This window comes from Ambystoma mexicanum, chromosome 8 (assembly GCF_040938575.1).
Source record: "Ambystoma mexicanum isolate Mex_15411 chromosome 8, UKY_AmexF1_1, whole genome shotgun sequence".
NCBI lineage: Eukaryota > Metazoa > Chordata > Amphibia > Caudata > Ambystomatidae > Ambystoma > Ambystoma mexicanum.
In genome coordinates, this window is record NC_090929.1 from 992,737,358 (window position 1) to 992,751,318 (window position 13,961).

At 47.9% G+C, this 13,961-nt stretch overlaps 1 protein-coding gene across 1 annotated transcript in view; it reads right to left on the reverse strand.

Annotated features, from left to right (window-relative positions):
• VPS13D (vacuolar protein sorting 13 homolog D) overlaps nucleotides 1-13,961 on the reverse strand; it is a 3,263,180-nt gene that overhangs the window by 110,818 nt on the left and 3,138,401 nt on the right. The window contains exon 67 of the mRNA XM_069610908.1: nucleotides 12,570-12,765. Within this exon, the coding sequence (XP_069467009.1) occupies nucleotides 12,570-12,765 (196 nt within the window). The remainder of the gene's footprint in view (nucleotides 1-12,569; nucleotides 12,766-13,961) is intronic.

Genomic DNA, 13,961 nt, shown 5'->3' on the forward strand with positions numbered 1-13,961 from the left:
CAGACCCTTCTCTTGTGTTCAGTGGGTTTATCGCTGCCACTGCAATGAGGAAGTTCTCCTTGGTTGCTTGGTTCTCTAATGTTAGGGTCCCCGACCCATCTCTCCCACCACCATGTCTCCTTGTGTCTCTTGTACCCCTCGTTACCTTCTTTCGGACTTCAGTATGCCACTGGGACTTCCTGGTACTGGGGTCCATCTCTCTAGGCTCTCCTCTACTTTTGCAGCACCGCAGTGGCTCAGGCGCTCTGCTGTACAGCTTGGCTTTCTCTTTTGGTCTACTTGGTGCTCGGGGTCGCTCCAGTTGGACCCACATTAACTCAAGTCAGCTCTTCTCTGGTCTGTAGACAAGGTATGAAACTCCTGCCCTGGATGGTTTCCACACATGCTGCCTCTCCCAACAGGGCTGGACAAGTTCTCTAGTCCATTGTCTCTTTTTATACACTGTTGCCAGTCCCGCCCTGGTGGATTGTCAAAGCCCTTTGTTTCTTTTGACAGCTTGATCTTCATGCCTCTTCTGGGCCACCTCGTACCAGCACTAGCTGTGAGAAACCTGAAGGTGTCTCACCCGCTAGTCCCCGGGGATCTGTCATCTAGGTGGCCAGGACACGGCCATCGCTTTTGCATCGAGTTCCTGGGGGTGGACCAGTACGGGAGGATCACCTGGATAAGGGTTCTTGGGGGACCCCTCCTTTCCCGACAGACACTTTCTTATGGACAGCTCACAGTGAGCGAAAACGGACTAAGACCAGAACTGTATACCCGACACGTTCCAATACAATGGTCAGGCAATTACTGATCATTACACACACCTGCAGCTTTTTAACATGACCCAGGAGTATTAAGATAGAGGGCTGCGAAGGAGGAGGAAGGCAGCGTTGAACGAGCAAGGCAAAGCATACGAGGAAGCAGTAGTTTCAAGATGGCAGTTTAATCCGAGCAGAAAGACAGCAAGATCAGAGAGGTTTGCAAGGAGGGTAGTGCCCTTGACGAGGAAAACCATTACTTTCACGAGCCTTCAAGAATAAGAAATGCAAGACCTGGAATTAAAGATGAGGAAACCTGCATTGTGTGTCGGTGGTAACCGGGGCTCTCCCGTGTCGAAGGCGGGCAGGAGCATTTGCCGCCGTGGTACTGTCCTTGGCTCCTACACAAAGCAGCACCAATAAAAGTTAGCACAGCCGGTGAGTTGGGGAGACTGATAGCAGACCGGTTTGTGTTAGGACAAAGGTAGCAAGCAGCAACATTGTATGGAGTAATCTGAACAAGTGGCAACATTGTATGGCGTAGTGAGAAGAGAACAGTGTGTGAAGCGTATGTGACGGTCGAAGTGAATATATAATTGTAAATCAAATTAGTGACTAAACTTTTGAAGCCATGATAGATACCGTATACAGAGTGGCAAATGTAAAAAAAGAATGGTGAAATTGAAGTGGTCCTGCAACGGGTCAAGCTAAACCCTGTGCACATTCAAAAGTCTTTGATAGTTAATACAAACTGAAATTGCTCTGAGCCCAGCTGAGGGGGATCCAGGGTGAAGAGTGAATCACCGGAATTGAGTGCTTGTAAGAGAAAAGGAACTTTTAGTTTGTTTTGGTACATCAGGCCCCCTGAATCAAGAGACTTTGATAAGTAAAGAGACTTGAGCACAGAAGGCCCAGATGCTGGTAAATGAACTGTGTGCTCGTGCCAAAGAAGCCAATGAGTGTGCTACGCTCGAGTGAACTGCCTTGTCCCGTGATGAAAACTTGGGGAAGAGAAGCCAATGGTCTGAACATCCTGACATATCATTTGGAACACTTCTTTCGTTTCATAACATTATTCCCTATACTATTTGTATTTAGAGGTAAGGACTGGCAATAGTTTTTTTTTTAGTATAGGCCCTTTTATTTTGACAAGACACCACTAGGACTGCGTTATTATTTGATGGTCGTAGCTTGCTCCCATCTGTAGATTTAGGAATAGATAGGCGTTTATCATCCCCTTATTGAGGTTCAATAAACACCCTTGAACTGTGGTCACTTGTGTCTGTCTTACTGTTGATACCATGTCTTCCTTGCATAGCACAGTTAGTAATCTTCACATCTCCTGTGCTCTTCTTCATCCTAGTACTTTCTGCTTTGGTTCTATCCCATGTAGTACAATAATACATTGGTCTACTCTCAAGGAAGTGGCTTGGAATGGAGGGAAGTGGTAGGGAATTACTGGGTGTGACATTGGTCAACTGGCTGTACCGTAGGCATTCCTCCCCTAGGGGGGCTATTGGGCACCTCCCTAGCCTTATGGGAAAGCCCCCCTCACCCCTGGGAGAACGGATGAAACCCGACGAATCATCACAATTCCCAGTCCGACGATGGGGAATATTCAAACAGCATGTGAATCTATGAAAGATCCATTGCTGAAGAATTAAATTAGTTTTCCTAATCGTCTTGTCAGTGGTACTGTGGAATACATTTATGTCCTCAAAGGGGAGAGCTATGATTGTATTCTGTATATCCTGTGAGTAATTAGCGTGTACAACAACGTCACTGTTCTCATATCTGCTCTGAGGCACTTGCCTCTAACCGCAGTGTTGATGTAATGGGTTGATGCCTTTAAGAGGTTGTGAGCAATAGTCTGGCATCAACAAGGCCAGCTTGAAAACCCGCCTGTCGTTCCTGAGAAAGGTCCACCTGGAACTCCACCAATTACCTCCGGTGATGTGGGTTGGCCACCACCGCTAGATAGGCCTGAGATTTAAAGCCAAATTGGCATATACCTTCTTGCGTCTGCAGATTTATGGACTCAACTCTGAGTGAGCCACAATTTAAGTAGTTGGGGCTTGTGACACACTTGTTGGCTCTTAAGGGGATTATAGTATTTCCGAGTGGCCCTCGTCTTGGGCTTATGGAAGCTATAGGGAAACATCCTGTTAGAAGAAGTGGAGACATTAGAGCAAGCTCCTGAGGCTTCTCAGTCTGTGCAGTCCTGGTATGAGGCTCAGAAGAGCCTTTGGCTGATGGTATAGTAGAAGGCCCTCATGGGCGCTCCGTGTGAGCACTGGTATGAGAACCAGAAGTCTTCAGCATGAGCGCCAGTAGAAGCCTTGGTGCCCTCAGAAATGCCTTTTTGGCAAGTGCCACCACGTCTTTTTGCATCGGAATCCCTGTTCTATCGGGGGGGTGTAGAACAAGGATTCTGCTAGGACCACCGCCTCCGGTTCGACCTAGTGCTGCGGAAGCCCCAAGTATTCGGCCAAGCTGGCAAGACGCTCATGGAAGGCCTCCTCCTCAGCCGTGTCCACCAAGTGTCCTGCTGTTCTGGTGCAGCTGGAGGAGTCTGGGAGCCGGTGGCTGCGGAGTGCTGACAGGGGCCGGTGGCTGTTGAGGCGGCTGTGGGGTTGCCAAGACCGTTGGAGGCATGGGAGCCGGTGTGGTGGGAACTGGCAAGGGCAGCTGGGGCTGCACTGTGGGTAGAGCTGCTGGCACCACGGGCGGAGTGGCCGGGGGTGCCAGCAGCAGGACGGGAAGGAGCATGTCCCAGATCACATCCTTGAGGATGATGCTCATCCGTGGAAACCTCATGAGGGTCAGACATTTTTAAAAAAAACCTGTCTTCACAGGCCGGTGGAGTGCTTGGAGGCGCAGGCATGGGCTGAGACCTGGACACACTCTGCCTTACTGTCTGCGGTGTGTATCTGCCCTGTGACGATGAAGGGTATGCCGTAGGCCACATGCCCGGTGAAGACCAGTCCCACCTGGAAACTTGCTCCTCTACCTGTTACCCAAAGGGGGATGGTGTCGGGCGAGCCGCCATTTTATCTGGGCTGCGGCCATCTTGTCGGGCTGCATGCCACGTGCCTGTCTCGTGGTGCTTACCACGCTGGGCCCAGCCTCTTCCAGGACTCATGGCGGTGGAGGTTGAGGCCTAACCTACACCTCATGACGGGGCCTGGTAGGATGATTACCCTCTGCTTTTTTCGCCGCTAGTGCTGCATACAGGTGCCCCCTCAGATATCCGTCTTGTACTAGGGCAGACACCCGGTAATAGAACCTTGTGGTCCCTCAGTGACGTCACCAGTAGGATATAGTGACCCCTCAGCCTGGTGGGCGGTAGCTGCAGCTGCCTCGGTACCCGCCCTGGTACAAGAACCTGGAAGGTCCCCTCCCGCTCGTGCTGGGAAAGGGGTCCCCTTTGCGAGGTGCGGATCAAAATAGTGCCCCTACTCTGGGCTTTGACTTGTGCTTGACAAATTCCTTTAAGTCCTCTAGAAGCATGGGCGTAATTTTAGGGGGGGACAGGGGTGTTTGTCCCCCCCAACTTTCATGGTACACCATTTTGTCCCCATTCATTTGGCTGGGGCCCCTTTTCTTAAGATGCCATGTCCCCCCCAACATTTTCAGCAAAGTTACTCCACTGTCTAGAGGCGACCTTCCGAAGAGCTCCCTCCACCGAGCTAATCTGTTCTTCAGAGTGCGCGGTGTCAGCGCATCGCAGCCTTCCCAGCCGTGGTCGGGGCCAAGGCAGCAGATGCAGAGTGAGTGGGGTCAGAAGTAGGGAAGAGCCGCTCGCAGGCTGCACACCTGCCACTGATGTCGACATGCGCCGAGGAGGAGCGTGGTGCCAGAGGACAGAGGTATCTGATTAAAGACAAGAAAGAAGAAGACAAAAAACCACTTCTCTGGGGAAGAGTGCGTGGAATTACTAGGCCGGAGGCCTAACCCAGGAGCGCTGGTGAAAGCGGTTTGTTCCCGTCGACACGGAAAAGATGACTGGGGAGTGGCGCCGGTGGGCGGAGTCAGAGGAGCGCATGGTCCCAGGGCCACGTACCTCTAAATTTAAAGGGAATGATTTATTCTGGTGAAAAAGGTTCCGTCCCCTGTCCCTAGCGAGGGACGCCCATACAGTATGGAGGGAAGGGGACGGGACGTAGGAGTAAGGCATCTCTGATGACGATCCTCGACAAATACACTCCTCAATCCACACTTCACGCAGAATTTGAAGAGGCTCCTCTTTTCCTTGGGCATGGTCGAAAGGCGTTAAGTAGGCCGAAGCCCGGGCCTTCTCGAAACTTCGATGGAAGATCTGCAATGTGGGAAGATGTTTGCCAACAGGGAGTCCCCGCTGCCGGTAGTCGAACTTAGGGCGAACGATCAGCAAAAATCAGTCAAAAATTGTCAAAGTTTTTATCGATAAAAATCGAACATACACAAAATAGCTTGGAGAGCAAGATGAGGACTCCCAACACTGAAGTGTGCAGTACAAATCTGAAGATGGCCACCAGGAATGGAGCTTAGAGAGAGGACTGTCATTGGATGTGGGGCAGTATGAGCCAGAGGATAGGGATTGGTTTAGAGGAGAAATACAGTTTTGAAGCGAAAGTGAAACTGCTTTCTATAAACAAGGATTCCCAGCCTGATGACAGAGAATATTCATGAGGATGTGAATCCGTGCCAGTCGCTATGCTGGAAAATTCAAGCTTTTAAGTGACCTCCAACCGGGCTTTAAACCGAATAGAGCCAGCATTGTTGAATGTTAAAGGTAGTCTAACAGTTGGTGGATGTGGATGGTGCAGGCATGTTGATCTTGTTAGATCTGTCAGCAGAGTTGTCAACTCTATCCTATTGGAAAGATTAAAGAAAGAAGTGGGATTGACAGACCTAGTTGGACAATGTTTTGAATTCTCAATTGGCAAAGTAATTCTTACGATGGGCATATTTTGAACACTTCCTCACCCCGTTGGGATATGGAGCACCTCATGGTTACTTTTGTTTGCAGCACCGTTCAGCATTTATATTAAGCCTCACAATGACCAATTGACCAGGGACAAACTATTGTGGTAAGTCAGAAATAGGAGACAGGCACAAGGATATATTCAAAAAGGATTATTTATTTTTAACCCAAAGACAATCTCCACTAATTCCCTAACACAACAACGAATAACCCATTCTAGAAAATAATAAACAGTACTCACCAGGATGTCCAAAAAATAAAACTCGGTCCACCGTCAAACCTATACTAACCTAAACTCTGCCCTTCCACTAAAAAGAATGAAAGACACAGAGTTGACTAGGATTACTATCCCCTTTTGGTGCATAGGTGATGGCTGGATTCTGACCCCCACCACAGAGTTCTTAAGAGTCGGTTTCAGATCTATGCCTGGTCATTCCAACAAAGAAAAGATGTATCTCGGCATCCTGCTGGCACAAACAGGTTTTAAACAGTTCTTGGTTTGTCCCCCTATCCAGGGAGGAATTAAACAAACCAGTTCCGCTGATCTACATGGGTCAATGTTCGGGGAAAAAAACAGTTCTTCTCCGAATACTGCTAGGATAACTCTGAGCCTGTTCGACCCTTTTTCCATCTGGGTTTCTCGCCCACTCTTCTGAGGCTCTATGAATACCAGCCCAACTTGGGCTATGGGCTCGGTCAGACTTTCTACGGTTGAGGTTTCACTCACACCTTTCAGGGGTCTTCTGAGTGTCAGTCCCAGGTGGGCTACAGGCTCACTCAGCCCTGGTTTGGTTGTCTTTTTGTTCACCCTCTTCTGGGGTCTTCTAGCAATCAGCTGTGCATGGGCTACATGCTTACTCAGCCCTGCTACGGTTACGGTTTCACTTCCTGCTTCCGGGGTCTTCTGGTGATTAGCCATGCATGGGCTACTGAGTGACCTCCCTACCCTCAACCTGTCACTCGTACATTGCATTGTACCTTCTATCTAAAGGCGTTGCTTGACTGGGGAGGCGGTCTCTAGGGCCCTCCCAGATCCAAATACTTGTCCTCGTGGCGTCTGTGAGCTTGGCGTCTTTGCTCCGGTTCTTCTCTTTGGCTGCGGAGGGTTTGTCCGCCGGTACTTCTTGGTTGCTTATGACTGATTCCTTTCTCAGCGATCCCAGATTCGCCCAGGCTCCTACCTTTGTTGAAGTGGAAGCCTGCCGCGGGATGCCTGCAGTTGCAAGTACCTCTCCTAACTGCTTCCTCCTTCGAGGAGGGACTTCCCCCTCTGCACTCCAGTGCAAGTCAGTGTTTCCCAGTCTCCGTCCAGGGCTCTCCACTTCTCTGGCCTGGAAGGTGTATTTAGGTTCCACCATGGAGCGGAGGGAAAGAATCCAGTGGTCCTCAGTTCCATGGAGGGGCTGCAACTCAGGTAGGTCAGAAATCAAGCCACCCACCTTAAATGGGCCCTGTACCTGGAAGCCTCTGTTCAGCTCCCATGTAACCCTTGAATGCTTGTGACTGTCATGAGCGAAGGTGCAGGGGAATACTTCTTTGGGCATTCCTTCCCGACAAAGGGGGTGGAAGGTCATCCCCAGTGTGATCCAGCTTGCCCAGTCCCCTACTGAGGTTATTGCGTAGCAGGCTCACCTCCCAAGTCCCAAAGGAGGTGGCTCAGTCTTTGGGATAAGAGACGAAACCTCTGGATTCATCACACTATGCAGACAATATTCAGTTCTTGCTATATTTTTCTGGGGACCAGCTAGCGGTTTTCGTCGCATTGATAAATATTTTCATCCCAATGAAGACTTGATGAAGACAAGGTGGTAGAGCCTCAATAACTCAAAAACAGATTTTCTCCTCCTTGCCACATAGATAATAAACCAAGCTCACATGCATGTACCGACTGCTGATATATCAATATGCACACAGGAGGAGGTGGAATCCCTTCAAATTACATTTGACTGAACTCTCTCATCTAAGGCAAACACCATAATAAACTCAACAAAGCTATCATCCAATTCTACAGATCTGCCCTTTGTCAGAGGTCAATTTCCCTACTGTAGCCAGGCCATGACTAGAGCTAAACTGGACAATTAAAATGTTTTATTCCTTGGGGCCAATCAAAAATGGGTTCAATACTTCATTTTCTCTTGAGCACTTCAGCAGGTGGTAATGAACATACTTAGGCCAGGTAATATTAAACCGGTCTCAAAGGAGCCCCACTGGCTGCCCCTGGGTTCTTGAATCACACTCAAGGACCCTCGTCATGCTTGTCGATAAAACCACCAATCCTTCAATACCTCAGAGATGAAATCAGTAATATAGGTTGTGACTAGAAATCTCTGGTCAGCATCCCACCAATTAAACTTTCTAAAGCCACGTGTTATTCCTTTCCAATCCTAGCCACTAAGATACTGAACTCTCTCTCTGGCAATGTACTTGGAAATGATCAACTTTTAACATGCAGCAAAACATTTAAAAAATCCACTTTTAAGATGTCTCTATCTTACCCATTGTGAATACGCAGTGCTGAGGTGCCCTTTGGGCAAAGATGAGGTGCCCTTTGGGCCAAGAGCATTAAATAATTAAGTAAACATACATGTCTGTGATGTAATAAAGTGACTGCACCACATCCCGAGTGAACATTGCTATGCCTAGATTTAAATAGTTCTGACCATGTCTCTCCAATATCTGTGATCACATTGGTGGTGTGTAAAAACAGTGCAGGCATATTTGGAAATGTGTTCACCAAAATAGGTTCAAATTCTACATGTCATGGTCATGCCATACCCCTCAATATGGGCGGGTCGAAATTGAGGGAGACGCTATACAGTGCCCGCAAACTCATCTTATTTTTTCAGTTTACTGTCCACCAAAAGTGGCAAATGCAAGAAAACACCAGGATGGTAGACGTACAGTACGTTCATGATGTACAGAGACAATAAGATTCTCATGTTCAGTTTGAAATGTAATGTAACAAACCATTAATGTATATATAAACTAATCATAAATCTACCCATACGTTTTCTCTTTCTTATTTAACACTTTGGGCCTCATCAGGAGTTGGGCGGTATCCCGACTGGGATACTGCCCAACTGTATTTGTGTTACCGCCCACCAGTCCAGCAGTATTACTGCCGGATCATGGGTTGAGCGGTAAACGTAATTCCCCATCCCCATTGGGTTAATTGGACCCAATGGGGAATTTTCAGCACAATTACTGCCAGTGGTGATACTGCACGGTAATTACAACGAAAACCAGCATTTTTCCGGCATCTTTTCCCCCAGCTCTGAGCTGGGGATAAACACGTCATACTCATGTTTGGGCAGACCCTTAAATGCAGCGGTAATAGCATTGCGGCCGCATTTAAGGGCTACCGCCCAACTCGTGATGGGGCCCTTTATGTTGCATGAATTTACACCTAACTGCAAAGTGGTTTCATTTGGACCAAACTTTAAATTAGAATCCAAGTTTCATATAATCTGTTCAGTAGCTTCTGTTTAGCAGCAGGAAAAGATTACTTGAGATCGTTGAACCGAGAATTTGACTTTGTGAACCTCCTCCAATTACTTTTGCCACCACCTGCATTTTAAAAAACAATGTTTGCAGATTCTTTTTTGTCATTAAATGCATGTCAAAACAAGCTTCTGCTTGGGAAAACACTGTAGAGGCACCATTACCACCTCAATGAAAACAATACCTATATGTTTATGTCTATTAGGTTTATATAGCGCTTTAATCCAAAGCGCTTTACAATATAACAACAAGGTACAATAATGAAAAAAGCATATATACAATCATTAAACAAACCGGTGAGACAATATATAGAATAATTTACATAGATGGAGGGGAAGAGGGAAGCGTGAGGATGCAGGGGGGCGAGGGAAGTGGTCAGGGAGGAAGGAATGATTTCCAGAAATCTGATTCGAAATCAAGTGGGTGAGAGAAGGAAGGTGAAGGGGGGGAAGAAAGGGAATGTGAAGGGGACAGGGGAGCTGGGGAGGAGAGATGTTAGGGAAGGAAAATCAGGGAAGGTGGATCAGAAGGGCTTTCAAGGAGGTGCGGAAGGAGGAGCAGGTGGGGATGGAGCGGATAGAGAGAGGTAAGGAGTTCCAATGTAAGGGGGCTAAGAGCTGAAAGGACCGGAAGCATGAGGAGGCACATGGGGACGAGGGTACAGTCAGGAGGAAGAGGTCAGCCGGGCGGAGAGAACGGGAGGGAGTGTAAAATGAGAGGAGAGAAGAGAGATGGGGGGAGCAAGGTCATGAAGAGATAAACCAGACAGAGGAATTAAAATACATTTAAGTTGGGAGAGAAAGGGAAGCCAGCCAAGGTGAGAGAGTGAGGAGGAAATGGAGTCGCGAGGACCGAGGAGACAGAGTGCGGATAGAGGAGTGGTAGATGGATTTGAGGGGGCCCAGGTGAGAGACAGGGAGTCCAAAGAGGAGAGAAGAGCATTAGAAGAGATGGGAGAAGATGCAGGAGGAGATTAGGAGTTTAGAAGCATGGAAGGTGAGGGAGGAGCAGATCTTCCGGATTTTGAAGAGATGGTGTCGACATGCACGAGAGGTAAGAGAGATATGGTTGGAGAAGGAGACGGAAGAGTCAAGGTGGAGGCCTAGATTGCGAGCATGGGTGGAGGTGGGGAGGTTGGAAGAGGGGAAGTGAATGAAGGGGGGGTGGAGGAAAGTGTGTTAGAAGGAAAGAAGAGGACTTCCATCTTGTCAGTGTTGAGGGAAAGAAAGTGTGATGACATCCAATTTTTGATGGCTGTACGGCAGGAAGATAGAGTGAGCTGGAGGTCAGGAGTGAGAGAAGAGAAGGAGAGAAAGAGTTGGGTGTCATCAGCGTAGAAATGGTGAGAGATGCTGAAAGAAGAGATGACCGGGGCAAGAAGGGAGGTATAGAGAGAAAAAGAAAAGGACAGAGTACAGAGCCCTGGGGGACGCCGTAGTCCAAGGGGAAGTTGGAGGAGGTGCATCCGCCCAGGAGACAGCAAAGGAACGGTTGGAGAGGTAAGAGGAGAGCCAGATGAGGACTGAGTCTTTGAAGCCAAAGGAGGACAGAGTACTGAGAAGCAAGGGGTAATCTACGGTATCAAAGGCAGCAGACAGGTCAAGGAGGATGAGAATTGAGGATTGCTTTGTGTAGCGAGCAGTGAGGAGTGAATTGAGCACATAATTGAGAGCAGTTTCAGTGGAGTGTTTAGGGCGGAAGCCAGATTGGGCTGGCGGGAGGAGAGATTGAGTGGATACAAAAGCTGAGAGTTGAGAGTAGGCTACGCACTCCAGGAGCTTATAGAGGAAGGGGAGAAGCGAGATTGGTCGAAAGTTGGAAGAAAGAAGGGGGTTAGCAGAAGGTTTCTTCAGGATGGGTAGCGTGTTTGAAAGCTTAGGGAAAGGGGGCAGAGGAGAGACAGATGTTGAAGAAAGTAGTTAGGTAGGGAAGGAGGAGGGGGTAGATTTTAGGAATAAGGGAGGTGGGAAGGGGATCAGAGGGGGCAGCAGTAGGGTGTGTTTTGGACAGAAGAAGGGAGACACAGAATGTGGTGATAGGAGAGAAGGTAGCCATGCTGGCAGAGGTGGGGGAGAAGGAGGAGGGAGGAGGGGAGTAGGAAGGTGAAAGGATGTTTTGGCATAGAGAGAGAATTGTGGATGAGAAGAAGTGGACAAAGTCAGAAGGAGAGAGGGGAGAGTTGGCAGAGGGATCAGGAGTAGGAGGGGAAAGAAGGCGAGAGAGGGTTTGGAAAATTCAACGGGGGTGTGAGGCTTGTGAGTGGAGACGGTTAGAGTAGTAGGAGCATTTGGCTGATTTGAGACAAGAGTCGTAGAGAGTGATATGAAAAATAGGAGGAGAGATTAGTCAGAGAAGGGAATTTGATCCAACGTCGTTCAAGGCAACAGAGGAGACGACGCATGGACAGAAGGTGAATGGAAAGCCAGGGTTAGGAAGGTTTGTGAGAGGGGTGGAAGGAAGTAAGAGGGTAGAGTTGGTCGAGACTGGTGGATATAGAGGAGGACAGAGAGGAGAGGGCATCGTTGGCTGAGAGAGAAGTCAGAGAGAGGGGGAGGGAAGAAGAGCAGGAGTTGAAGAAGAGGGAAGGGTTAAAGTTGCAGAGATCGCAACGAGAGAAGGAGGGAGGTGAGTGAGAGGGGGAGGACAAGGAGGAGGGGGGAGTAAGGGAGAAGGAGAGCAAGGCATAGTCAGAGAGATAGTTGGGAAGAGAAGATACAGGTGATGAGGAGTAGGTTGAGATAAAGATGAGATCTAGAGTGGAGCCAGAGGAGTGGGTGGGAGGAGTAGGGAGGGGAGAGAGGAGATAGGAGTCTAGTATGGAGAGGAGAGGGGAAGATTGAGAGGAGTTGGAGAGGGGAAGGTTGAAATCGCCTAGAACTGAGAGAGGAGTAGGGGAGGGGGAGATCAGAGAGAGGAGTTGATCCAGGTCCTCGTAAAAGGAAGAGAGGGGGCCAGGAGGTCTGTAAATAATTAAGAAGTTGATTGCATGAGGGTAAGTGAAGGATTTGAAGAGATATTCGAAGAAAGAGAAGGTAGGGAGAGATAGGGCTGGGTGAGATGAGACATTTAGGGTGGTGGATGAGACCGATGCTGCCCCCGCAACCAGAGGGGCGTGAGACATGAGAGAAGGAGTAAGAGGGGGTGGTGAGAGAAGCGGGAACAGTGGAATTGAAGGGGGGTATCCAAATTTCAGTGATGCAAAGGAAGTGAAAGTTGAGTCGGAAAAACAAGTCAAGTGCCGCAGCGGCTTTGTTGGCAGTCCAGAGGGCAATGTTGATGATGATATGCACTGTATACATATACACGTACTATATACTGATATGTAAAACAAATAGATTATAAAAGTGTAAATAACTGACCTTTGTCCACTTAGGGTTGCTGTATCTCTCACAGCCTGAGCAGTTTCAGATGCAAAATCCAATGCTCCAGCTACTGGTTTAGTTACTGTTCCAACAAGCCCTTTACCAAGGCCCGAAATGAACCCACTGACACCCCCTTCTGTTTTCACACCTTCTACTGTTGAGGTGAATACACTGGTAAATCCACCAATGATGCCTACAACAACAAAACATCATGAAATCAGTTTTAAAATAGTTTCCTAACTTGCTGAATCAGGACCACATTTTTCAATATTGAAAAAGGAACCACCATTACATATGTATTCCACAACATAACTAATTTAAAAAGATAATATCGTAGCAAAATCCCAAATATGAAACCGTTTCATAACCGGCAAAACATTTTTTGCATTTAAATAATTTCGATCTCCATTAACAATAATTATAATTATCTCAAGTTTTTTTTCAAATCAATGAATATTTTGACAAGATAAGAGTATACATGTATTTGAGGTTCTGTCTGCGACCAACACTTCTAAATGCACATCGTCAGCTAATTCTGCACTAGTCAAAGCTTTCCTCTGTGACAAAGTTGCATGCTTAAATCTGGGGATACAAAGCGGAATGACGAAGAAGGCTGGGGGCCTCCAGGAGCTAATTGGCGATTGACATGGGGCATGTATAGGGAGGATACCATGGTTACTTAATCCCTGTCATCAGGCAGGAGACTGTCACATATGGCATCTAACAAAAAAGCCCCTTTAAATAGACCCAGTATGTAGGTAGCAGGTCATACAATGCGAACCAGAGACCCCACAGGCCCTGTAAGGAATATGTTACTTACCTGTAACTCCTGTTCTCCAGTATTGGTATCTTTCATAGACTCACATGCTGTATAAATATTCCCTGTCATCAGTCTGGGAATCCTCAGTAAACAGAGCAGTTTATTTGATCAAAATAAAACTGCAGTCACTTTAGTGCTCTTGTAGCATTAATCTCAGTCATATTGACACAAAGACAATAGAAAGGGTTCCCTTAGCTCCATCCCTGGAGGCCATTTCCAGATTTGGGTAGCACGTGTAATATTTAAAAGCTTGCACGACAGCCAGAGAATGCAGACAGCGTTCCACGGGTGAAAAATGCAAAACAGAGAAAACAGGTAACACCACTTGCTCATTGAGGTGAAACTTGGGAGGAACTTTAGGCATTAATGAAGGGTTAGTGCGCAGCTCGAACTTGCATTTGTGGAAAGCCAAGTGTGGGTGGGGGGCTTGCACGAGAAAGCCCACACGTCTAGCCAATGTGTTGGCATCCAGCAGAGCAGTCTTCCAGGACAGGTACTTGAGAGAGACTTTATGCAGAGGCTCAACACGTTGTCTCATGAGTCGCACAAGGACAATATTCAACTCCCAG